General features: G+C 44.0%; 1 protein-coding gene across 1 annotated transcript; it reads left to right on the forward strand.

Moving 5' to 3' along the window:
• The first annotated feature begins 723 nt into the window (after nucleotides 1-723).
• Nucleotides 724-18,429, forward strand: LOC120940170 (protein QNR-71-like). Its single transcript, XM_040352855.1, has 11 exons — nucleotides 724-845; nucleotides 4,707-4,853; nucleotides 5,778-5,921; nucleotides 5,994-6,152; nucleotides 6,587-6,745; nucleotides 7,258-7,620; nucleotides 8,892-9,068; nucleotides 14,489-14,588; nucleotides 16,613-16,818; nucleotides 17,438-17,525; nucleotides 18,168-18,429. The coding sequence occupies exons 1-11, from the start codon at nucleotides 773-775 to the stop codon at nucleotides 18,319-18,321; spliced, it is 1,770 nt and encodes a 589-aa protein (XP_040208789.1). The 5' UTR covers nucleotides 724-772; the 3' UTR covers nucleotides 18,322-18,429.
• Nucleotides 18,430-26,601: the final 8,172 nt, after the last annotated feature.

Here is a 26,601-nt window from a genome sequence, read left to right on the forward strand (position 1 = left end):
AAGACAAGGAGATAAGCAGGCAGGTGGCTGGCCGGGACTTGAGCCAAGGCAGAAGAACATGCGAGCGGAGATGAATGGGCATGCACCTGAAACTGAAGAAATATTCCCTCCGCTCCGACCAGCACGTGATCATCAGAAAGGGGCACAGATAATGGAAAAAAATACACCCCCATAAGCTAACAGGAGCGGCGAAGTGGGGGTGTGTAATTCAGATTTATTATTCTGCACTGATTGTCTTTGAAATTGCCCCTGTTCAAATCCAATCCGGGAACAAAACCGGGGACAGACTTGGTCCGGGGACAATGACCTCAATCCGGGGACTGTCTCCAGAAACCGGGGATGTCTGGTCACCCAGGCAAGGCACCTTGGTGTATTGCCATGCATTGCGGTGTGCGGCAACACATGTGCATTGCCTTAGTGTGTTGGGGTGCTATTTGAAATGAATCGTATAAGTCAAGAAATGTGTCCATGATAAACACAATATTAAAATGATAATTGTCATCTCCTCAGGCAATGATAGCGATCACACCTCTGATATTTGAGAAACTTAGTTAAAATCTGAGATTCATGGTAAGTGACTCATAAGCACATGAGCGATGAGGCAGGGCCCAGGACATAGAATCAGGCATCTTCCATCACATGATGAGCCTGAAGGCTTTTCATAAACAGGAGGCGGGAACATTGGAATCCTGACTTGTATTACTCTCAGCTGTGGTTAGTAGAGTTTAAATACCGCTGTGCTGGAAGGAGAGGAAACAATTCACTTTTTGCAATGCAGGCTGCAGTGGTGAGGGGCTGCTTGGTGCTCAGTGTCTGGCTGATCTCTGCTGCCCAGGCAGGAACACGTGAGTTATTTAATTTTTTTCCAAAGTGCTTGTATTGTTATTAATGGGTCTCCCTTTTGAATTGTATTTTCTTGCATAAAATGACATTTTTACAACTACTTAATGAAAATGGATATGTAGTACATCTGCTAGGTAGGGGTTCCTCCCACTGTGGCTCCTCACCCTGATGGTGCCTGCTTACTTTTATGCCGCGTACACACGGTCGTTTTTTGTGATGGGGGGGGGGGAAATGTTTTTTTTTTTTATCTCATGGGGGGCGAATTATTTTTTTTTTTTTTTTTTTTTTTTTTTTTTCAAACTTCATTTTAAAAAACAACGTTGCCTACACACTATCGTTTTTTTCTAAATGCTCTAGCAAAGTGCAGTTACGTTCAGCACGTACGGCGGCACTCTGTTCCATTCAAGCTTGCTTCTGAGCATGCGTGGGTTTAAAAACGTTGTTTTAAACGTCGTTTTAGCCTACACACGGTCTTTTTTTATGACACAAAAAAACGACGTTTTGAAAAACGACATAAAAAAATTGAAGCATGCTCGAATATTTTTTTATTTATTTTTTGTCGTTTTTCAGAAGACATAAAACAACGTTTTCCCCACACACTGTCATTTTAAATGACGTTTTTAAAAATGTGTTTTTTTTTTATTTATTTTTTCATCACAAAAAACGACCGTGTACGCGGCATTAGGGTTTGTTCCATTTGCATGTACTCAATCCTTTTCTAGCTGTTTTCTCACTGGCCACCATAGTAAGGTACGGTTTTGCCAGTGATCATCAATGAAATTGTTTTAGCAAGGGCTCTCTAAGACCTGAAAATTGTCTTTGTGTGTGTGTGTGTGGTGATTTTTATTTTTTCATAAAGACCGATGCATCTGTTAGCGGCGTCTTCTGTTGTATGTATGACATCCTTCACATTTATTTGCCAATGCCTGTGCTATGATAAAACTTGGCAGGATTGTTTTGCCAGATGTGAATGTATGTAAGGTGACAAGTGATGGCACCAAAGATTGTTTGAGTGAAGCTGCCCCCCCACCTATTGAGAATGTATGTAAAAACAATGCACACTTACATTAGGGAGAGCTGACAGTCAGCACCAACATGTAGAACTTTTGGTTGATCCGCTCACTGCCTCACCAAGACATGGTGTGCGTTCCAAAGCGCAAGAGATGGAAACCAAGAAACTGGATGCAACATCGATCAGAGCGGATGTGCAGCTTCAATACACTTCGTGTTCATCTGATTTTATCGATGTTGCATCCAGTTTCTTGGTTTCCATCTCTTGCGCTTTGGATCGCACGCCATGTCTTGGTGAGCATATCAACCTAAAGCTGTACATGTTGGTGCCGACTTGCAGCACTCCCCAATATAAGTACATACATACTCGTTCTCAATATGTTTCTCCCGAGTCTTAATCATTGCCAAGGAGACACCTTGTGGTTTAGAGTCATCGCCTCCATACATGTTGCTGGTTGTAAGCATTTAATATTGCTACAAGGTGTGTGTTCTTTTGTGCTCCGCCACAAACCGTGGGTGAGGAATACAATTTTGAAGATTAAGCCTTGGTTCACACTGATGCTACTTTGAAATCGTGCTAATTTACTTGAAGTAGCGCGATTTCAAAGTAGCAAGGTCAGCACGATTTCAGGTGCTACTTGATAGACATTTATGTGGCTTCATACACAGATGTCTATAGAAATTGGCAAAAGTAGTGCAGGAACTACTTTTGCAAATCGGTGCGGTGCCGCAAAGTCGGTGTCGCACCGATTGGAACAGTGCTATTGCCGCCAATAGGCTGTGACTTGTCATGCGATTTGATCTCTCAAATTGCATGACAAATCGCTCCAATGTGAACCTAGGCTTATTCGTACTCTTTGGACTGCTCTGAAGGCTTTTTTGAATATTTTTTTTATGAACTTTGTCAATATGGTATTTTTCGTGTCAACTGTATCGCTTAAAGGAGTTGTAAAGGTACAATTTTTTTTTTTTTTTTTCTTTAAATGTCCTTATTTCTTCTGAGAAATGCTCCCTTCCTGTTCTTCTGTCTGTAACTACACACAGTAATGCAAGGCTTTCTCCCTGGTGTGGAGTGTCGTGCTCGCTCCCTCCCAGGACACCCACTAACACACAGCTCCTTTCTTTATCTGCAACATAGAGAGCGTCCTGACTCTCCTGTAGCCCAAGGGAGGGGGCGAGCACGACACTCCACACCAGGGAGAAAGCCTTGGATTACTGTGTGTACAGCTTTCTTTTGGTGGTAATTGATCACCTCTGCGACTTTTATATTTTGTGCTATAAAGCAAAAATTTTGAAAACGCGCTTAGTTTTTACTGTAGTAAATATCCCAAATTTATTTTCCTCAGTTTGGGACAAAAATCACAATAAGCATTTGATTGGTTTTCGCAAAAGTTATAGCATTTTTGGGACCATTTAAATGTACTGATTACTATGTAAATGTACACACTAGGGAACACTGTTAACCCCTTCCCTGTGACACTGTGTGTGGGGGGGGGGGGGGTGGGAGTGGGACTAACTAGGAGAGATTACAGATCGTGGTTTCTACTTTGTAGAAACTCACGATCTGACGGTACAGGGATTTGTGTGTTTACGCACACTCTTGTGCGCGCACACGCCTCCGGGAGAAGCCTTATATATGTACGGGATTTCGCCCAGGAGAGCCAAAGTAAAGGAAACTTTGCTTCATCTCAAGTATTGCCATACCTCCCAACTTTTTGAGATTGGAATGAGGGACACCTAATTATGTATGTAGGCATAGGACACTATGGGGGTTATTTACGAAAGGCAAATCCACAAGTGCAGTTGCTGTAGATCTGAGGGGGACATGCAAAGAAAATAAAACGGCATTTTAGCTGGCACATGCATTGGATGATAAAATCAGCAGAGCTTCCCCTCATTTCAGATCTACAGTGACTGCACTTGTAGTGCAAAGTGGATTTTCCTTTTGTAAATTGGGGGGGCCTATGCCTATCCACCTGTAAATGAGAATTGTACAAATGAAGATTAGTTAAACCCACAAGTGCCCCTTTATTTTTCTCTCCCCACAACTTACTTTTTATACCGACAAATGCAACAATTTGGACATTGGATGACTGGTTTAGCACTGGGAAGCCCTTTTTGAAAGCTAAACCATGCATGTTGTATGAATCGGACCAAAATGAGGGGCTTTGTTCCAAATCGGGGACAGTTGGGAGTTATGCAATATTTAGTCTGCAGACCCAAACTTGCAGGAAGCAAGCTAATACAATTTTTACAGCCTAAATGTTTTTTTTTTTTTTTTTTTTTACAAATGGTCTTATTTGAATCCTGTGACTTTAATAGATGACATTCTGCAGCTAATTTTAAAACTGTAGGTGGCCAGGCTAAACTATTCCTCTAGAATGCCTTGAGTTGCTGGGAACTGGCGTTTCAGTGTGGCAGTAAAATTGTATATTCGGAGCACCCATCCACTTCACTGCTTTTCTTATTTCTGTACTAGAACTGGTCACTAGTGAGTGCAGTAAATGAATGTGTAACAAATATAGGAGCTATAGATTAACTGTGGCAAGTAAACTGAATTTCTGGCATTATTATTCTGGCCAAGTAAGTGGTGCCTGGGGTAAGGAAAGAAGCCCCCCCCCCCCCCCCCTCATCTGTCTTCACTAGTTCCTTTTAATGCGTTTCATCCATGAATCCTGGAAGATGCTAAATGCATCTTGTAAGCAATGTTGAAAAACCTTCTATATCTGGTAACACTACTTGTGTGAATCTGAATAAATTGGTTAACTTTCACATCTAATTTGACAAAACATGCCTGCATCAACTTTTTGCCATGGTTTGGTATATTGGGTGATTAAAAAGATTCTCTACAGGTTTTCAAGATGTGGCAGAGTTCGGAAGGCGGACTGGCCATGAAAATCGCCACATACATGGTTGGTCCCCAGACAGCAGCTCTTGGAATGACAAGCTTTATCCTGCCTGGAAGTCTGGTGATCCTAGATGGGAAAACTGCTGGAGAGGTAATGTAAAGGCCACAAAAACGGTTATTTTACGCCATATGTACAAAATATGCTATCTGTATGCTTTAATTTTCATTTTAGCGTGAATCCTTGGGCCACTCCCTCCAAATGGGTACACTTCATGACAGGACCACATTGCAATGACAAAATTGGTATGGTGCAGTATTCCAATGTGAGCGCTCGCTACCCAAGAGTAATTCTCTTGGGTAGTAAATCCGGCATTCCCTACTCTTAAATCGCTTGGCTTTATGTATATATAAATTGCAAAACTGCACAGACAGACAATCCAAAAAACGACGTTGCCAGAAATGCTCCAATGCCTAAAATAAGTTTGATATTGCTTTTGACATAAAGACTTTGCTTTCCTTTACACTAAAAGACAACTGTACAGCTACAATTTCATGACTATACAAACCTTTTTTGCCTCCTAAGAACCAGTGAGGTCTACAGAACCAATGGCTTTAATGGTTAGAAAACTCCAAAGCTGCCTGTTTATAAAATAGGCGATTTTTCAATAGCCAAGGGCATTGAGACACCCAATTTGGCAACCATGGACTAAGTAGCATGTGATGCACTTGGCAAATGTCACAGTTTCCTATGATTTGGTTACGTTTAAATCCATTAGTGTGGTGTAATGGCTGTAAAGATTTTTCTAAATTCATATTGTTTAAGGCTTGGCTGAGAACAGTTTTTGGAAGTTGCTGGCTTGTAAAATTGTTACTTTGCTGTAAGCCAGTAGGTGTAGCTCCTGCTAGGTAATGTGTACCATTTCTGCTAGGCAAAATGGTACCAAGTGTATGTATGGCAAATCTAGCAACCCCTGATATCAAGAATCCTGTGACTGACAAATGGCCCAGTTGTACTTTTTTCACATGTTGCTTCTTGGCTACTGGATGTCCTGTCCTAACATGTTTTTATTTTTAGGTGGCAAAGTAGTGGCACGTTTGACCAGTGACAGTCCTGCACTGATAGGGTCAAATGTTACATTTGCTGTGAATCTGCGTTTTCCCAGATGCCAAAAGGAGACTGAAGATGGGGATATAGTCTATCAACGAGGATGTGCTAATGGTAAATATAGACGCAGGTTTATCTGTTAGGAGGCAAGGATGGCCGACTTTTCTAATCTGATGCTTATTTCAGCTTCCTTTAGTGATCAGTATGTGTATAACTGGACCAAATGGGTACCGTTCTGTAATGAGGGAAACTGCAGTTTTTCCAACAAGTTTCCAGATGGAAGACCATTTCCTCACCACCATGACTGGAGACGCCATAACTTCATCTACATCTTCCAAACGCTTGGTTGGTATTGTCATGGGTTGCGTATGTTAATGTAGATCTCAAAGAAAGTTGGCTGAATTGCAGCCTTGACAATTTGAGGTATGGTTAGGCTTTTGTCAGAAGAATCTGTGCAGAAAATCTATTCAGACTCCTACCATATTGCACAGCCAATAATGCAAGTTTGCTTAATCTGGCTACATTACTCTCCATGTGTAGTTCTAGTTCTGCCTAAACTAGCTGGAAAATGCCAGTCACTTGGCAGCTAGTTGGTATTGGGCTTTTCTTGCCATCATATAAGTGACACCCTTGTTTCATATCAAATGGGAATTAAAGCATTTTCTTTAAATTTCTGAGCCTCGCGTGTTTCTAGGGGTTACTAAACTGATGTAAGTGTAAATTTTTATGGGTAATGTTTAAGAGGGAGGCTTGATTCTGAAGGTATTGTCTATATCCAGGCCAGTACTATCAGACAACTGGAAGATCTTCAGCTGCTCTCTCAATAAATACTACAAACATCACAGCTGGTGCACAGATGATCGAAGTGACTGTTTTTAGGAGAGGCTATCAAAGGCATTACCCTGTTGCTAAAGCAAGTGGCTTGTACATTGTAACAGGTAAGTGTGAAGGTGCTGATAATACTTTGTGTGTGCGATCTAGATGCCTATTTTAATATGCGTTTGAAAAGTGTATTTGTAAATCGGCATCTGCATCCATATGGTGTATCCAAGTGGAGAACCCTTTGAATCCTGTCTTTGTGGTACTCTTCTGTTAGAAACTCCCCTATGGTAACGACATTGCCTGCCATTATGTAAGGTAGGTGTCAACCCAAATGGCAAATATTCACACCCCATTACCTCTAAGTTTAAGTGGTGATTTATTTTTACTTTCTTACTGCGCTAAAGTCAGACTTTAGGCATCACATCCTCCTGAATTTCTTTTTTTTTTTTTTTTTTGCTAATGCGTTTTAAAGGGTTACTTGCTAAAGAAAAGCAGACACTCGCCTTATGCATGTCTAAGGAAAACTGACAATGAGAACCACTCCCGTTTCATCAGAGCAGAAACTGGGTAGAGATCTGACAGTTTAAAATCCTTACAATGCTCACCCAGATGGCACTTTTATTTTCAGATCAAATTCCTTTCTATGTGAACATTTCCCAGAAAAATGACAAGAATTCCTCTGACCACATCTATATCAAAGATTCTCCAATTTCATTTGATGTTAAAATCCACGATCCGAGCCACTACCTTAACAAATCCATTCTGTCTTTCACCTGGACCTATGGTGATGGAAATGGCTCCTTTGTGTCCAATAACCCAGTCTCCACTCATACTTACACCTTGCTTGGAAACTTCAGTCTGAACCTAACCATCAAAGCTGCCATTCCAGGACCATGTAAACCAGTTACACCTACTCCCCTTCCTACAACGAGAGCACCAACTACACAGATGCCAACAACCACCACGCTTCATACCACTACAAACTCAACCGGTAAGTGGTATGGGTTAAGGGGAGGGTCCATCACTGTTTTTTTTTTTTTTTGTTTGTTTTTTTGCACATGTTTTGAGTTGTTTGCTTAACCTCCCTGGTGGTATGATTACATCTAGGGGTGTGTTTTTGTCAAAGCGGTACTTTGTTTTATATTTGTAGGCCTGTAATTCTTGAATAACACACTTAAATCTGTCCAAACAAGAGTCTAGTAGACATCCCAGGTATGATAAAGTTTGAAACGGTAAGGCCGGATTCACACTAGTATGGTGCAAATTTCAGCTCTCTTATCTCTGCAGAGATAAGAGAGCTGAAATTCGCACCACACTAGTGTGAATCTGGCTTTAGCGAACTGTTCAGCAGATCATCTCCATTTTAGCTGCGAATTTGGAGACGGGAGGGGAAAGTGTATTGAGGTGAATGAGACAAATCCTGAAGAGAAATTAACACATCTGCAAATCAGATGCGTGCCCATAGAAGATAATGGGCCTGAGCCGCACCACAATGCCTAGAAAAGACACACGTTTTTTCGGCAGTGCGAATGCATCGCACATATGTGAACCAGCCTCATTGAAAACAATGTATTTTATAATGTTATGCAAATTGGATGCAGTTTAAGCCGCAACCAATTCACATAGGTGTGAATCCAGCCTGAATCTATATAATTAAAGGGGTTGTAAATTTTTAAGTCATACTTGCCTCCACTATGCAACTCGTTTTGCAAAGGGTGGCCCCGATCCTTGACTTCTGAGGACCCCCCCCCCCTTGCTTCAAGTGTCCAGGTTGGAGAAGGCTCTAAGGTGGGATGCCTGTGCAGGTGCGCCCCTGTGTACATTCACATAGAATGCAGGACTCAGCCCTGCCCCCACATCATTGGATTTAATTGATAGCAGGGCAGTCATTGTCTCCGGATGCTGTCAATCAAAAGCCAGGCAGAGAGGAAGAGCGCCTTTCCACCTAGGGAACAAATAGGCTCAGGTGAGTAAAAGGGGGGGGGGGCAGTCAGTGTCTGATGCTGGGGTGTTTCTTTTTTCTTTCAATAATGTAATCAAATGCTGACAATTGTGTCTGACGTACTTATCAACATTGCTCAATTCTGCAAGTGATTCTAATTCACAATCGTTGTTTTCTAGTTGGTCTAAAACCACTTCATGTGGAGGGGCACTTTTTGGATGCCCCGAGCCACACTTGGGAATAACACTAGGGAGGTTAAGTAATGAGTGTTTCAAATCTTTAATGAAACGAGGATTACATTAATTGTTTTTATCCAAAAGGTAACACAACTGAAGTGCCACCCTTTGAAACGGAGACCTTTCCACTAACTACAGAAGAACAGAATACTACTACTCATGCTATCCCCACTACCCATACACCTATACCAACAACTACCTCTGTTCCTGGGTGCTTTGTCTACAGATATGGCTACTACAATGCAAAAATTACAGTTGTGGGTAAGTTGTAAGCATTCAAATAGAAATTCACAGCTTTAAATAAAATGTTGGGCTTAAATTGTTTTTACCCTTTCGTCTTCCAGGACAGCCCTGTAGATGTAGCTCCTCCCTCCGGGACAGGAAACACAATCACCCCCAATCATAAAAGGCGGTCCTCCAGGTCCTCTCCTCAGTTTTTTGTGTTTCCTGCCGGACGGGAGGAGATACAATCAGGGAACGTATTTTTGTTTTTTGATGTGAGAGAACCTACCTCAGCCTTCAGCACTCCTCTGGCCCTAGGGGTAGAGAGCGTAGCTGGAGTCTCCTCCGCCGTGAGCTCGGCGAGAGTCGGACCCCGTTGACGGCGGGATCCGTCCCCTGTAGTGATCCGGGTGGCGTGGCTGCGAGGGTGAGAGACGCCATCGATTCGGCGCGCCACTTCCGGTATTCGATGAGGGGGCGGGTTCCATGCGTTCCAAAGAGAGGAAGGAGTATTCTCGGCGGAAGCGCGTCATCAGGGGGCGCCCGGAAGTATCGTTCCTACTTCAAAAAAGGGCGCGGAGGAGACTCGAAGGACCCGGCGCTGGTGTTTGTTCAGGGAGACTGAAATCGATTACACAGGACCATGGAGGCAGCAGCGGCTATTTCCGATCCTGGTCCAGCAGGCACCGGTACCTCTCAGGTAAGGCCTGGTGACGGCACATGGCTTACTCTGATAGGTAGGGGATTGTTACCCCAGATACCCCCCCCTAGGTGGTGAACCTGTTTGGAGGTTTTTCTTTTGCACCTTCTAGGAAACCTTCAGTCACAGTGGTGAATGAAGGTTTAGCTGGTTGTAATGTGGTCAAACTGTGTTGTTTATTTTAACAGGTCAAGGCCCATGATAAGAACCAGCCTCCTAGGAAGAAATGTGCAGTGTGTGGGACAAAGCTAAGTTCTAATTGGGATAAGCCTTTATGTCCTGACTGTGTTAATAGCTTGGTTAAAGAAAGTTCGTTAACCACTTGTAACCAAATGTTATCTTTTAAAGATGAGATGGCATCCACATTTCAGTCGTTTAAGGGACTGATTGACAGGATGCAGGCTCCAGCCCCGTCCCTAACTAGGGCCTCTAGTACTCCTTCCTTACAAATTCAGGAGGAAGAGGAGGAAATTAGAGACAGAACTCCCAGATCAGTTGTTTCCTCTCAGGCAGGTTCAGCATCTGAATCAGAGGGAGAGGAGGATTCCTCCAGGGCGGCCAGATACAAATTATCATTAGATGATGTGGGGGATCTCCTGAATGCCATCTATGACACTTTGGATATCCAGGAGGAACAGGTTCAGCTCTCACGGCATGACCTCATGTATCAGGGGAATGCGACCAGAACCAAGGTTTTTCCGGTTCATAAGTCTTTGATTGATATGATTCTGCGAGAGTGGGAACAACCTGAAAGAAGACCCTTTTTTTTTCAGGCAGCCTCAAACGTAGGTTTCCATTCGAATCAGATGTGTCTCATCCTTGGAACAAGGTTCCTAGACTGGATGCCCCTTTAGCCAAGGTCTCCAGGAGGACAGATTTGGCATTTGATGACCTAGGTTCCCTTAGGGACCCAATGGACAAAAGGGGGACCTACTATTGAAAAGAGCTTGGGACGCCTCTGCGATCAGTTTAAAACCAGCTCTATCGGCTACTTGTGTAGCAAGAAACTTAGAGTGTTGGCTCACCCAGTTACAGGCACACATCTTGGCCGGTACCTCTAGACAAGAGCTTTTAAAATCTTTTCCACTCTTGTTCAAGGCAGTGGGTTTTCTAGCTGACGCCTCAGAGGAGTCAGTAAAGTTGGCTGCCAGGTCAGCAGCCTTGGTCAATGCAGCCAGAGGATCAGTATGGCTAAAAACTTGGACGGGAGATGCCGCCTCAAAATTAAAATTGTGTGGTCTTCCGTTTTCAGGAGATCACCTTTTTGGACCCGGCCTCCAAGAGGCTTTGGAACGTACTCAGGACAGGAAGAAGGCCTTTCCTGAGAAAAAGAAAAAAGCCGAAGGAAAGAGTTTTTTTTCGTGGCTTCAGGGGTTCAAACTTTTGGCAAAACCAGAAGGAAGGCCAACCCAAGAAGCATTGGGCAGGCCACAAGGGGCGTGGTAGAGGAGGAATCCTGTTTAATCCTCCTCAACCCCCCCCCAAAACCGCAATGACTCCTGTGTCCCCGTGGGAGGAAGGTTGGGGCAGTTCCTCCCACAATGGACCAAGGCAACTTCAAGCCCGTTCATTCTAAATCTAATAGAGAACGGATACAAACTGGAGTTTGCGTCACTGCCTCACTGGAACTTCAGGGTGACTCATCCACCCAGGGAAAAGGCAAAGGCAGAAGCTCTCATGCTGTCGCTAGGAGAATTAGTGGATCAGAGAGTTCTAATTCCGGTACCCCTGGAGGAGCAGGGACAGGGAGTATATTCCCATGTCTTCATAGTAAATAAACCATCAGGGAAGTTCAGGATGATCCTGAACCTTCGGCCCCTGAACAGATTTGTAAAGTACAAAAGGTTCAGGATGGAGTCGATCTTTACAGTTGCAAGATGTCTGTTCCCGGGGTGTTACATGGCGACCCTGGATCTCAGGGATGCTTATCTGCACATCCCTATACATCCAGATTACCAGAAATTTCTCAGGGTAGCAGTGAGGGCAACTTTAGGGATTCAACATTTCCAGTTCCAAGCTCTGCCCTTTGGTCTATCCTCGTCTCCGAGAATTTTTACCAAGGTTCTGGCAGAAGCTCTTGCCCCTCTCAGAGATCAAGCTATCACGGTAATCCCATATCTGGACGATCTACTGTTTGTAGCCAGATCGGCTCAACAGTTAGGAAAGGATTTACTGGTTGCACAGGAATATCTCTCCTCACTCGGGTGGATAATCAACCGGGACAAATCCCAGTTGGTGCCATCCCAGGAAGTGGTTTACCTGGGGTACAAGATATCTTCGGTAAAGAGAAAAATTTATCTCCCCGAGGAAAAGGTTACCAAAGTAAGTCAGGCCGTTGCCCAACTACAGTCCAATCAGTGGATTTCAATCAGAGAGGTAATGAGAGTCCTGGGGTTCATGACATCCTGTTTCCCTGCAGTTCCTTGGGCAAGACATCATCAACGCCCATTACAGGAACTTATGCTCCGTCTCTGGAGTGGCCAAAGTCAAGATTTAGAGTCGCTGATTCCAATCTCAGCCAAAGTAAAAAGGAAGTTGTGGTGGTGGCGAAGACATCACAACCTGAGCAAGGGTCTAGACTGGTCCTTCCCGGTGGAAGTAATAGTGACTACGGACGCAAGTGCCTGGGGCTGGGGAGCCCACCTAGGGGAAGCAGTAGCCCAGGGAGCATGGTCTCCAGCGGAGGCAAGTCGTTCTTCCAACCAAAGAGAGCTGTTGGCAATTCTAAGAACCATAGAGTCATTTCAGGGAATGTTGGTAGGACATCACCTGCAATTCGTTCGGACAACGCAGCGGCTGTTGCGTACCTGAACAAGCAGGGAGGGACAAGAAGTCCGGCTTTGCAAGAAATATCCAACAAAATCCTCTCCTGGGTGGAGACCAACTTGTTTTCACTGACAGCAGTCCACCTAAAGGGTACTCAAAACTCTCTGGCAGATTACTTAAGTCGCCAGCCAGTGAAACAGGACGAATGGTCCCTCAACGAAGAAGTATTTGCTCAGATAACACAAAGGTGGGGTCTTCCGGAAATAGATCTTTTTGCCTCAGAAAAGAACAGGAAAGTAACCCAGTTCTTCTCAATAGATCCCAGAGATCAGGCCTTAAGGATAGACGCATTTTCCAATCCCTGGAGGTTCAACATTTGCTACGCCTTCCCCCCCAGTAAGGATGATGGCAGCAGTGCTCCAGAAATTTCGGTTGGAGGCGACAGACTTGATTTTGATCGCGCCCTGGTGGCCAAAGAGGCCTTGGTTCGCAATCCTGAAGGAACTATGCATTTTTCCTCCATTTCCCCTTCCAATCCGGAAGGATCTGATCTCGCAGGGTCCAATCCTACACCCGCAGATAGACAGATTGAGTCTAACTGCGTGGTATCTGAGGAAGAGTTATTGAGAGCAGAGGGTTTCTCAGAGAAAGTAATAAACACCCTATTACAGTGCAGAAAGCCAGTTACAAGAGCAATCTATGCCAAATTCTGGAAGAGATTTTGTTCCTGGATGAGAGAACAAGAATTAGATCATCCAGGTATTCCAGCTATTCTAGATTTTTTTGCAGGCCGGGGTAGATCTGGGTCTCTCCCCTAGCACTCTAAAGGTACAGGTAGCAGCCCTGAGTGTCTTCTTGCAGTGTTCCCTCCAGCAGAATTCATATGTTAGGAGTTTTTTCAAGGCCTTATCAAGATCTAGGCCAGTAAGGGTCTCGACCTGTCCTTCTTGGGATCTTTCATTGGTGCTCAGAGCACTCTCAGGCAAACCTTTTGAACCTCTGGAGGAATCCATCCTGAAATGGGTCACACTTAAAACGGTCCTCTTGGTGGCAGTGACCTCAGCCAGACGGGTGAGTGAGCTACAGGCTCTTTCAATCTTGGAGCCTTTTTTGTTGATAGGATTATTTTGAAAACAGACCCCAGTTTTCTTCCTAAAGTTGTGTCCAAATTCCATAGGACACAGGACATTGTCCTTCCTTCCTTTTGTTCCACCTCAGACTCAGAGGGAGCACCCCAAAACTTACTAGATGTTAGGAGGTGCCTTTTAGTTTACTTAGAAGCTTCCAAAGAGTTTAGGAAGAGTGATTCCCTTTTTGTTAATTTTTCAGGTAGTAAGAAGGGTCATAAGGCATCAAAATCCTCTATTGCCAGATGGATCAGAATGGCAATAGAGAAGGCTTATGAGTTAGAGGGCCTACAAGCCCCATTTGTTAAAGCACACTCGACTAGAGCAGTTTCGAGTTCATGGGCCGAGAGGGGCGGAGCCTCACCAGAAGAGATTTGCAAGGCGGCAACGTGGTCAAGTTATACTACCTTCACCAAGCACTATCGCCTGGACTTGATGTCTGAGAAGGATCAGGCATTTGGTAGGAGGGTCCTCCAAGCAGTAACCCCACCCTGATAAGTAAGTTTCTTGTCTATCATCTACAGGGCTGTCCTGGAAGACGAAAGGGTAAAACCGAAGTTAGGCTTACCGGTAACTCTGTTTTCAAGAGTCTTCCAGGACAGCCTGGCTTCCCACCCGGTGTATATTATTCTAAACTGGAAATGGAAGTTTGTACTAACGATGTGTTGGTAAGATTATGTTTTTCAGAGTCCGTCAGGAATTCTTGGATGAACTGAGGAGAGGACCTGGAGGACCGCCTTTTATGATTGGGGGTGATTGTGTTTCCTGTCCCGGAGGGAGGAGCTACATCTACAGGGCTGTCCTGGAAGACTCTTGAAAACAGAGTTACCGGTAAGCCTAACTTCGTTTTTTTTTTTTTTTTTTAGATGGCATCCTTGGTATGAATATTATTGAAATGAACACTATCCAAGTGTCCTCTCAGGCTGAAAACTCTGTAATTGATTTTGTGGTGTCCTGTGAAGGCAGGTAAGTCAGATCTTTTACTGATGGACCCTTTGGATAATATGCCAAGTTCTGCATCCCAAAAGGCTGTAGATTCTATATTTAAATATCTAGGTGCTCAATTTTCTGGATACATCTATTGCTTAAGTGCCTTAAACATACGGGGAAAATATGGAGCAAGCTGCCTTTACAGTAGTTGGTAGGGCCAACCTGGTAAATGGTTTGGTTGCCACAATTGTACCTTCTACAGAGTTGTCCTGGTATAGTTGCCCCAGAGATTCTTTCGACAGGTGTACACCCTATTTGGAGACCTTGGTTTATTTACTAAAGGCAAATCCACTTTGCACTTGGAAGTGTAGTGGCTGTAGCTCTGAGGGGGACATGCAAAGAAAATTTAAACAGCATTTTTAGCTTGCACATGATTGGATGATATTGGCAAAGCCTCCCCCCTCATATACAGCACCTGCAGTGCAAAGTGGATTTGCCTTTAGTAAATAACCCCCCCCCACCCCCCGATTTAAACTAGGAGTGCTGCAGCTGCCCGAGGATGGAGGTGGTCTAGCTATCCCTAATGCCAGATTGTATTACTTGGCATCACAACTTCTTCAACATTATATGGTTTGTATGTTTGGCTTGGAGGACCCTATACAGCAAATTGTATTTTCTCAACTTCCAGTGGAGCCACCGGTGCAGTTAATGGCAGATTCTTTTATTTTTTCATAGTAAACATTTCCTACATTTAATCCATAAAGTTTGGACTACTGTCCGACAATTTACTTCTCATGGAGGATATGGAATCATTTACACTTACCCAGAGCCTAAACTTTGACTTGTGGAAAAGCTGGCACTGTCTTCATCAGCTTATTGACAAGTGAGGCTTTACAACCATTTAATAAACTGGCAGAGTAATAAACCGGCAGCTTTCCTATTAAAATATAAACCCTCCAAGTATACACAAGATGCTACAAATGGACTTCTTGGTGACTTGCTCCTCTCTACAACTAACTAGGGTTAGTAGTACACAGGGTGGTAGTTTTTTGAGAGGTGGCGTAGGGATATGGAAGCAAGCTCTGGTGAATTTGACCAGTCTACTTATCCTCTGTGTCTGACCCAGTTATTCACCCGCTATACTCCAACTACATACAGTAAAGCAGATGCACCAAACTGTCCAAGATGTAGTATTGAAATGGCTATCCTTATACATGTTGTCTTAAAATTGCATCGCTTTCGGGAGTATATATTCAATCCCTTAAACTCTAGGCTCCATGCATGTCCACTCAGATCCAAAGATGGCTTTGCTAGGGATTCTATCAGAGATGTCCTCCCATCTGAAATTCATGTGATGTGGCTGCAGTCTATGTATATAGCTCGTATTGCAGAAATGGATATCCAATTCTCTAACTGCTCAGTGATATAATGTGATTATGTCAATTCCTCCCTTCATAAAATTAAACACAATTCTCCAGGAAAATTTGGTCTCTATGGTTGGACTACAAGCCGTTTGAGCAAATGGGTTGAGTCCACAGATGAGTAGTTATAAGTTAATAGTGTAGTAGATGGCTGGTATGAGCCGTTAAGGTGCAGTATCTAAATCGACTATATTAAATAAAAAAAATTCATTTGAAGAAAGTAATTATATAATTAAGACTTTATCAATGATATACTGAATCTGTAAGGTGCATAGTCCTTTTTTTTTTTTTTTTTTTTTTGTAAATTGGATACATTGATTTTTAATTGTAAAAAAAATAAAAAATCTACAAAAAAGCTGCAGTTTTTCAATAGTCAGAATGGGGGCCCTAGGCAAAACTGCAGTGAGTCCCATTCAATTGGTACTTGTGTGTAAATTTTTTTTTTATTTTTTTTTTTTTTTTTTTTTCCTCCTTCTGGCATATTCCCTCACCAGAGCTACATGTGGCATGACCGTGCACGGTATTAACCAAAACATTATACTGGGTTTACTGCAAGAAAATTAGGGTTGTAGGTAGGGAGCACCTGCTCTGCCTAGACTCCTGTTCCTCAGTATTCTAATAATATGATTCTTCTTCCAGCATGCCTACAGATGCCTGCACAATTGTTTTGGATGCTTCTTGCATGATTCCTCAGAACATGGTATGTGATCCGATTCCAGCTTCAGACCAGTGCCTCCTGACCCTACGAAGAGCGTTTGCTGAGCCAGGATCCTACTGTGTCAATATTACCTTAAGTGATGATGCAAGTCTGGCTCTTGCTAGTACCCTGGTCTATGTAGATGCAGGTAATTGCAACATGGTGGGAAGGATTTGTTGGCCAGTACTATCTAGAGGACTTGAGCACAGACTAGTATTATGCTGGACATTCATTACAGTGAATTGGTGGCTAGAGATGCATGAATGGCCCTCTTCCAAGGTGCAATAAGGGAATGACTTTGGAAAGAATGCTTCAACTTATACTTGCAAATGTGGGTATAGTCAGGTGTATGTTTGGTACATTTTACTAAGGTAGCTGAATGACTTTGCATGGGCCCTCATTGTGCAGAGATAATGGCTGCACAATTAAAACAGCATTTGTGTCTAGTGACAGTCTATAGTGCATGTGCACTGGTGTGGCAAAACAAATGGCAATTCATGTTGGTATAGTGTTTTAGCATGTCATAAAGCCCAAAACCTTAAATCTGCACTGTAGGTCTTTCCTAGTTCATTAATAAATGGTCATTGGTGCAGGAACACTTTAATTTTTGCTTTCACAGTTGCAAATCTACAACTTCTTAGAATTTCCAATCACTAGTCACAAGTATTGGCCCATAACGAAATTTGTTTTCAGTGGGTTATTTTAAGAATGTAAAGCCTACCTGTGTCTTTATTTAAGCAATAAACTTGAAGCCTTTTGTCCTCTAGGATCTGGAACAAAGGCTACCTCTGTAGTCCTGACTATATTTGGATTGGTGGTCCTCGTTGGAATATTGGCTGGTGTTGTTCTGTACAGGTGAGTGCTTAGACTGTCTATGACAGCAAGTCTGTTCTGCACTAGTTTGCCTTCTGAGACGACACCATTGAAGTATTTTTACGACAACGTCTTAAGGACCGCCTACTGCATATATGTTGGCAGAATGGCACGGCTGGGAACAAGCACGTACCTGTACGTCCTCTTTAAGTGCCCAGCCTTGGGGCGCGCGCCCGGTCCGAAGCTCCGTGGCCCCCGATCGCCGCTGAAGAACAAGGATAGCTGTATGTAAACACGGCTTCCCCGTTCTTAACTGTGGCGCTGTCATTGATCGTGTGTTCCCTGATATAGGGAAGCACGATCAATGATGTTGCACATCCAGCCCAGCCCCCTACAGTTAAACACATATGAGGTCACACTTAACCCCTTAGTGGTTAACTCCCAAACTGCAATTGTCATTTTTTTTTTTTTCACAGTAAACAATGCCTTTTTTCATTTCACAGAAAAAAAAAAAAAAAAAAATTGTGTCAAGTGTCCGCCATAATGTCGCGGTCATGAAAAAAATCGCTGATCGCCGCCATTAGTAAAAAAAAAAATGCAATAAAACTATCCTTTTTGTAAAAACCTAAAAATTTTTGCACAAACCAATCGCACGCTTATTGCGATTATTTTTTTTTTTCTTAGGAAATACAAGGAGTACAAGCCCATTAGGAATGCAACAGATGAAAGTGGTGGCAGTCAGATCAGTGTGTACTTCAGACAAGTCAAAGATGCCTTGCTTCATGGAAACAACAATGAGCATGATCCACTGCTGAAAAACAAAGCTGGAATAATATAGTGACTTGCTGCAAAGCCATTGCACTGTATAAACTTGCATTATCTCAGATCTTCAATACTGACAATTTGTTAGAAGGGGTAAAACTAAATAAAATGATCCCTCCTTGAATGTGTGTGTGTGGTGCTTTGCACTGACTTCACCCAACCAAGTTACAGTTCTAGAAACTTGCTGCCAACCGATTACCAGAATTTGTGAGCTATCTTGATTTACAATTTTAATACAGTAGATGTGTACAAAAGGGAGACTGCCTCAGGGGGTGGGCACAGAAAGCCATCCCTGCCAGAAGACCATAATTGGTGGCTATAGCGGTCATCTGCAATAATCAAAATGAATCCAGCAGGCTGGTTGTACCAAAGTTGACTGGTTAATCTTGGCCGCTTCCTGCTGAGATTCAAACAGTGTATGGCTGGCCTAAGGGGATGACTGCATATGATTTAAGGAGGGAATTTTGGGGTGAACTTCTAGTGCAAATACATAAATGGTTACTTAAAGGCTGGGACCTCTTGATGCATGCCAATTGCTAAGCCTAACACTATGGGGTGTGTAGTGGTCATATGACCACAAGTAAGGTGCACTGATCTCATCAGTGGTGATGGGAGAAGAGGTTTGGAAAGATAACGCCAACTTATTTTTTTTTTTTTACCAGAGACCTTTAGCGGAATACATGCTGGCCTAAATTTATGATGTAAGTTTGTTTAAAAAAAAAAAAGTAGAACCTTTTCAAAAATGTTACTCTTTTGTCACAAAAAATAGACCCAGCAGTGAATAAATACCACTGTTATATAAGCTATTTGAACAAAATTCTAAAAATATAATTTTGGGTGCAGTGCAGCAGTAAATATCATTATTGAATACTGAAAATTGGTCTGGGAAGGTGAAAGTGCCCTGTATTGAAGTGGTTATTTACTAACTACAGAATACCAACAACTATCTCTGTTCCTGGGTGCCATGTTTCTCTTGTAATTAGACATTAATTTGAGTCTCTTTCAGAGCAGATTACAGGGTGACTGACACAGCAACTTTCATCACTATATGTGCTTTTTACAGAATTTCATGTAACTCTTTTTTAACCTGCTATAATTACTAGCTATTTTTTTTAAAAGTGTTTGTTCTTGCTTTGGAACAGAAAAAACAGGGACGGATTGCTTTTACGTGTGTGTTAAACACAGCAGTACCATTACATGGTATGTAAAATAGATCAATTTAACAGTCCGTAAGAAACAAATACCCCGACAACATGCATTCACTCTGGCCCACAGCACATACGACCCCCACAGAAACAGTAGAAATCCAGGCATTGGATGTTTCATACAATACAGTCTCTGGTTATTTTTGGCATCTTGCCGAGCAGTGTTACTGGATTATATTGGTGAAGACTCATTGGGAGAGCTGTGAAGAAAGTGAGTAACTTGTATAGTGCTACAAATGCAAACTAAATCGCCTCAAGGCGCTGTATCCAATGTAGGCCAGCCACACTTCAGAATAGATGTGTCTTAAGGTGTGTGTGTGGGTTTTTTTTTTTCTTTCTTTTTTTTTCCCTCCCCCCCCCCCCCCTTCCTGAAGGCCCGATGATTCACTTCCATCCAAATGTCTGTAGGTAGAGCGGTCCTTGGACTGCAAATCTTCGTTCTCCTTTAGATTTGTAGCAGGACTTGGATGTGGAGGAGGTTCTGATTAGTTGATCGTAGGTCCCGATTTGGTGTGTGTGTTTTTTTTTTTTTTTATTTTTTTGCAAGTATTGCAGTGTGATTCTTTGTGCATTTCTAGGTGAGGCAGAGGGTCTTGAATGTCACCCAATCTTTTATGGCTAGCCAGTGGAGGGACCTCAAGACCAGGGAGATTGGTTCCCATGGTTTTTTACCTGTTACCAGTCTGGCTGCAGTGTTCTGGACAACTTGTAGACGAGACATCTGGTATTTGGATAGTCCTAGGTAGAGGGAATTTTGCGTAGTCGAGTCTGGAGTTGATGAGTGTTCCCACTACTATTGCTGTGTCTTCTTCCGGGATGAGTCTACGCAGCAAGCGGAGAAGATGGTGAGATCCACTGATCCTATTTGTGCGTCCATAGACATGTCTGAGTCAAAGAACTCCTAGGCTTTTTACTTTTGTGCTTGGGGTGATGGTTTGTCCAAAGATGATGGAAGGAGTCAATGTCGTTCTAGATTTTTGTCTTCTGGTTTGCGTGGAGAAAGAAGTTCTGTTTTTGATCCATTGAGTTTGAGGGTGCTCTCCATCCAATTATCAATGTCAGGCATTTTTCTAATCCATGATATTGTGTTTTTTTTTTTTTTTTTTTTTTTTTTTGATGATACGCAGATAAAGTTGAGTGTTGTCCACATAGGAGTGGTAGAACAGGTTTTGTTAATGATTGTGAGGAGTGGGCAGAGGTAGATGTTGAAGAGTACAGGGGTGATCCTTGAGGGACTCCGCATGTGACGGTGCGGGTTTGACGTTAAGGCTCCTAGTTTCACTGTCTGTGATCGCTTTTCTAGGAACGATGCAAACCATGGTAGATTTGAGTCTGCGACTCCACCTACTTCTATGAGTAGAGGTTTTTTCTTTATTTTGTGGTCTACTGTGTCGAAAGCTGCAGGAGACAAGATTCCCCTTTGTCCGCTGCTTGGAGAGCATCTCATATTTTGAGATTGTAGTGGGTCCAAGAGGTAGTTGGAGTCCAGATGGAGTTGTAGCTGTTGTATTACTGCTTTCTCCATGATTTTGGAGATGGTGCTAAAGGCTTGTTTATCAGTTAAAGAACCTTTTAAAGAAATTTTCGTGAATTTCTTAGGGTATGCCCTACTCTTGTATATCAATTTTGGGAGGACCCCTTGAACTGTGTGAAAGTCATGGGCTGAATGGGGCATAAAATAACAGTATACGTAACAAGGTCCTGGCATGTATACAAGGGTTTTGGTCATTGAGAATTCCTAAAACTCCAACTTCCGGAGTGTGAGGTATCAGTAGGTGCAGTTTGGTCACCAGTCATCTCTATGGCAAACATCCGGCGGACGGCGATCATCTCTCCGGGCCCCCGATGGCACGGGAGAGCCCGGAGAAGCACCGGATGGCGGTGGGAGGGAGGGATGTCCCCTCCCGCTGCCTGTAAGAACGATCTAGCGGCGGAACCGCCGCTATGATCGTTCTTACGGTGCGCAGGATCGCCGCCGCTAAAAAAATGATATCTCAATGATACTTCAATGAGGCATCATTGAGATATCCCCCCGCAAAGCCCAGGACGTCATACGACGTCCACCCGGGATAGCAGGTCTCCGTTTTGGACGTCCTATGACGGCGTGCGGGTATTAAGTGGTTAAAGGCCCCATGCACACGAGACGCAGATGCAAACTCCTGAAAACACACATTTCCAAACGCAAAAACCTACGTTTAAAATGCCCGTTTCACTGCGATTTTTTTTTTTTTTTTTTTTGCTGCTGTGGTTTTACCGTGTTAGCGTTTAGTTAAGAAACATCATAAGACCCTCCCTAAGCTCAAAAAAACAGTATTATTTAACCATTTCAGCCATTTTGTGAGACCAGAGTGAGTAGCAGCTGAGAGAGCAGCAGTGTACTTGTATTTAGTGTGTCACTTGCCACATCACCTGCCACCAGCTGCGGATTGTCCACTTGCCATGTCACCTGCCACAAGTTGTGGATTGTCCACTTGCCACGTCACCTGCCACAAGTTGTGGATTGTCCACTTGCAAAATCACCTGGCCATGTCACCTGCCACAAGTTGTGGATTGTCCACTTGCCACGTCACCTGCCACAAGTTGTGGATTGTCCACTTGCAAAATCACCTGGCCACGTCACCTGCCACAAGTTGTGAATTGTCCACTTGCCACGTCACCTGTCACAAGTTGTGGATTGTCCACTTGCCATGTCACCTGGCCACATCACCTGGCACAAGTTGTGGATTGTTCACTTGCCACAAGTTGTGGATTATCCACTTGCCATGTCACCTGGCCACAAGTTGCAGATTGTCCACTTGCCACGTCACCTGCCACAAGTTGCAGATTGTCCACTTGCCACGTCACCTGCCACAAGTTGCAGATTGTCCACTTGCCACGTCACCTGCCACAAGTTGCAGATTGTCCACTTACCATGTCACCTGCCACGTCACCTGTTCACATCACCTGGCACGTCACCTGGCCACAAGTTGTGGATTGTCCACGTCACCTGCCACAAGTTGTGGATTGTTCACTTGCAAAATCACCTGGCCACGTCACCTGCCACAAGTTGTGGATTGTCCACTTGCCACGTCATGTCACCTGGCCACGTCACCTGCCACAAGTTGTGGATTGTCCACTGGCCACGTCACCTGCCACAAGTTGCAGATTGTCCACTTACCATGTCACCTGCCACGTCACCTGTTCACATCACCTGGCACGTCACCTGGCCACAAGTTGTGGATTGTCCACGTCACCTGCCACAAGTTGTGGATTGTTCACTTGCAAAATCACCTGGCCACGTTACTTGCCACGTCACCTGCCACAAGTTGTGGATTGTCCACTTGCCACGTCACCAGGCCACGTCACCTGCCACAAGTTGTGGATTGTCCACTGGCCACGTCACCTGCCACAAGTTGTGGATTGTCCGCAATGCAAGCAATTACATATTTTTATGTTTTTTTAATGGTTTTTCATCATTTGCCATCATTTTTGAGATTTCTAATGTAAAAAAATAGGTCACCTTTAAAAACGCCTATAAACGAAATCGCAGCAAAACGCCGGTACCGCGTTTTGCATCTGAAACGCAAAAACTTTTGCGTCTGAACCCATTTGTTTGCTTCTGAAAAAACGAGCCTAAACGCAACTGCTGAAAAACGCAGAAAAACGTGACTGTGTGCATGGACACATAGGATAACATTGAATGTGTTCAGGGGCAGTTGAAAAAGCTGTCCAAATGCCTCTGAACACGCGTTTACCATCGTCTCGTGTGCATGGGGCCAAAGTCTACGAACATGAAAAATCAAAATGGCTAATTTTAAAGGCTAATATGCAAGTTATTGTCATTAAAAGTGTTTGGGGACCTGGGTCCTGCCCCAGGGGACATGTATCAATGCAAAAAAGTTTTAAAAACTGAATTTTTTGGGGAACAGTGATTTTAATAATGCTTAAAGTCAAACAATAAAAGTGAAATATTCCTTTCAATTTCGTACCTGGGGGGGGTGTGGGTGTGTGTGTGTGTGTCTATGGTATGCCTGTAAAGTAGCGCATGTTTCCCGTGCTTCAAAAAGTCCCTGCACAAAAAAAAGTAATTTAAAACTACTCATGGCTATAATGAATTGCCGGGTCCCGGCAATACAGATAAAAGTAATTGAAAAAAAACAGCATGGGTTCCTTCTTAGTCCATTACCAGGCCCTTTGGGTCTGGTATGAAGATTAAGGGGAACCCCGAACCAAATTGAAAAAAAAAATGTGTGGGGATCCCCCCAAATTCCATATCAGGCCCTTCAGGTCTGGTATGGATATTCAGGGGAACCCTGCACCATTTTTATTTAAATGGCGTGGGGTTCCCCCCAAAATCCATACCAGACCCTTATCCGAGCACGCAACCTGGCAGGCCGCAGGAAAAGAGGGGGGGACGAGAGAGCCCCCCCCTCCTGAACCGTACCAAGCTACATGCCCTCAACATGGGGAGGATGTCTCCATGTTGATGGGGGACAAGGGCCTCATCCCCACATCCCTTGCCCGGTGGTTGTGGGGGTCTACGAGCAAGGAACTTGTCGGAATCGAAGCCCCCTTTAACAAAGGGCACCCCCAGATCCCGCCCCCCCATGTGAATTGGTAGCGGGGTACAATGTACCCCTACCATTTCACAAAAATTAAGTGTCAAAGTGTTAAAAACCACAGGAGACAGTTTGGGACAAGTCCTTTATTAAAAAAAAAAAAAAAGGTTCCAACGATGTAATCCTGTCTTGAGCGATCCGAAAAAAAATAAAAAAACACTGCTACGAACGATACCGCCTCATAGGAGGCGCCCGGCCGAATGACAGTCACTCGGTATGACAGTTCTGTTATAGCTGAAGGCGGGGCCAGCTGTCACATGTGCAGGTGACCCCGCCCTCTCTGACACAAGGAGAAAGCCCAGGGTTACCCAATGACATGTACGGGAGACCCCGCCCCCTCTGACGCAACGTGTCTTTCCCATGATGCGCCAGAGGGGGCGGAGTCATCTGTACACATCAATGGGTAACCCCGGGCTTTCTCCTTGCGTCAGATAGGGGGCGGGGTCACCCACGCACGTGATGGATGGCCAAGCCATCAGCTATAAAAGTACGTCATTCAGCTGGGCGCCTCCTATGAGGCTGTATCGTTCGTAGCAGTGGGGTTTTTTCCCCCGGATCACTCGAGAGTGGATTACATCGTTAGAACCTTTTTTTTTTTTTAAATAAAGGACTTGTCCCAAACTGTCTCCTGTGGTTTTTAACACTTTTTTTGTCAAATGGTGGGGGTACAGTGTACCCTGTTACCAATTCACATGGGGGGGGCCGGGATCTGGCGGTCCCCTTTGTTAAAGGGGGCTTCCAGATTCCGATAAGCCCCCTGCCTGCAGACCCCCACAACCACTGGGCAAGGGTTGTGGGCATGAGGCCCTTGTCCCCATCAACATGGGGACATCCTCCCCATGTTGAGGGCATGTGGCCTGGTATGGTTTAGGAGAGGGGGCGCTCTCTCGTCCCCCCTCTTTGATTTTTGGGGGGAACCCCACGCCATTTTTTTTTAAAAGGTGCAAGGTTCCCCTTAATATCCATACCAGACCTGAAGGGCCCAATATGGAATTTGGGGGGGACCCCCACGCATTTTTTCATTTTGGTTCGGGTTCCCCTTAATATTCATACCAGACCCCAAAGGGCCTGGTAATGGACTAAGGGGGGAACCCATGCGGGAAACATGCGCTAATTTACAGGCATACTATAGACACCCCCCAGGTATGAAATTTAAAGAAATATTTCACTTTTATTGTCTCACTTTATGCACTATTAAAATCACTGCTCCTGAAAAAACATCCGTTTTTAAAAGTGATTTTTTTTTTACATTTATACATGTCCCCTGGGGCAGGATCCGGGTCCCCAAACACTTTTTATGACAATAACTTGCATATTAACCTTTAAAATTAGCACTTTTGATTTCTCCCATAGACTTTTAAAGGGTGCTCCGCGGCTTTTCGAATTTGCCGCGAACACCCCAAATTGTTCGCTGTTCAGGGAACGGGCAAATGGCCAATGTTCGAGTCAAACTCATGTTCGACACAAACATAAAGCTCATCCCTACATGCTATGTGTTAGAAATTTGAAGGGCCTTCAAAAATGATAGGTTGTCAGGAAATTATATGTGTAATTTATGCTCCTAGAACGCCTGACAGTGCTACTTGGATGTTGGGCCTCTGTATGTGGCCAGGCTGTGTAAAAGTCTCACACATGTGGTATCGTCATACTCAGGAGTAACAGAATGTATTTCGGGGTGTCATTTGTGCTATGTACATGCTATGCGTTTTTATTTTTTTCCACATTCTGGAAAAAAAAAAAAAAATCAAAATACTCAATATGCCTCATAGATTATACGTTGAGGTGTTTGACCACAAAATGGGGTAATTTTGTGGGCAATTCCATTGTCCTGGTGCTCCAGGGCCTTTAAAAGTCTGATAGGTTAATCATGACATTAGATGTAATTTATGTCCCTATAACACCTGATGGTGCTCCCTGCATGTTGGGCCTCTGTATTTGGCCTGGCTGAGAAAAAGTCTCACACGTGGTATCGCTGCATCATGTGATGGAAGTGGGGTTGGACCTCTACGCATCGGCATCATGTCAAACCTGCCCTGCAACGTGGCGTCACCTTACGCCGCGATGCGGAGATGGTGGTTTACTTTCATCTTGCGTTGCAGCGAACAGCGAGTGGTTCTCCACTGCGGTTGGATATGCAGGTTCACTCACCACATCTGTGCTGCTTTGATGCTCATCATGACGTTGGCGGGGACCCACCCAGGACCATTGTTGGGGGAGTATATCAGCTGGGGCTGGCCAGCAGTTCACTTTACATGATCCCATCACGAGGAAGGAGGCCCATCATGTTATATATACATCACTCGGGTACAGGGGGGCTTTTGACGACCCTACACATATATTGGGTTCAGTTTTGTGGTCATTTATGTGTACCTAGTATGCACTGGGTAGACACACACCTTCGTTTAATTCAATTTATTAATATGCATACACACACTCCCCCAGCGGGAAACACATCGATATTTGTTTCACACATTCACTGGTCGGTCCTGTTTT

Source organism: Rana temporaria, chromosome 5 (genome assembly GCF_905171775.1).
Source record: "Rana temporaria chromosome 5, aRanTem1.1, whole genome shotgun sequence".
In the NCBI taxonomy this organism is placed as follows: Eukaryota; Metazoa; Chordata; class Amphibia; order Anura; family Ranidae; genus Rana; species Rana temporaria.

Excerpts from the sequence above, each read along its gene's own strand:
- LOC120940170 (XM_040352855.1), top strand. The coding sequence starts at position 773 with ATGCAGGCTGCAGTGGTGAGGGGCTGCTTGGTGCTCAGTGTCTGGCTG. Across the intron at positions 5,922-5,993 it reads TCAACGAGGATGTGCTAATG|CTTCCTTTAGTGATCAGTAT; the intron begins GTAAATATAGAC and ends TGCTTATTTCAG. Across the intron at positions 7,621-8,891 it reads TACCACTACAAACTCAACCG|GTAACACAACTGAAGTGCCA; the intron begins GTAAGTGGTATG and ends TTTATCCAAAAG.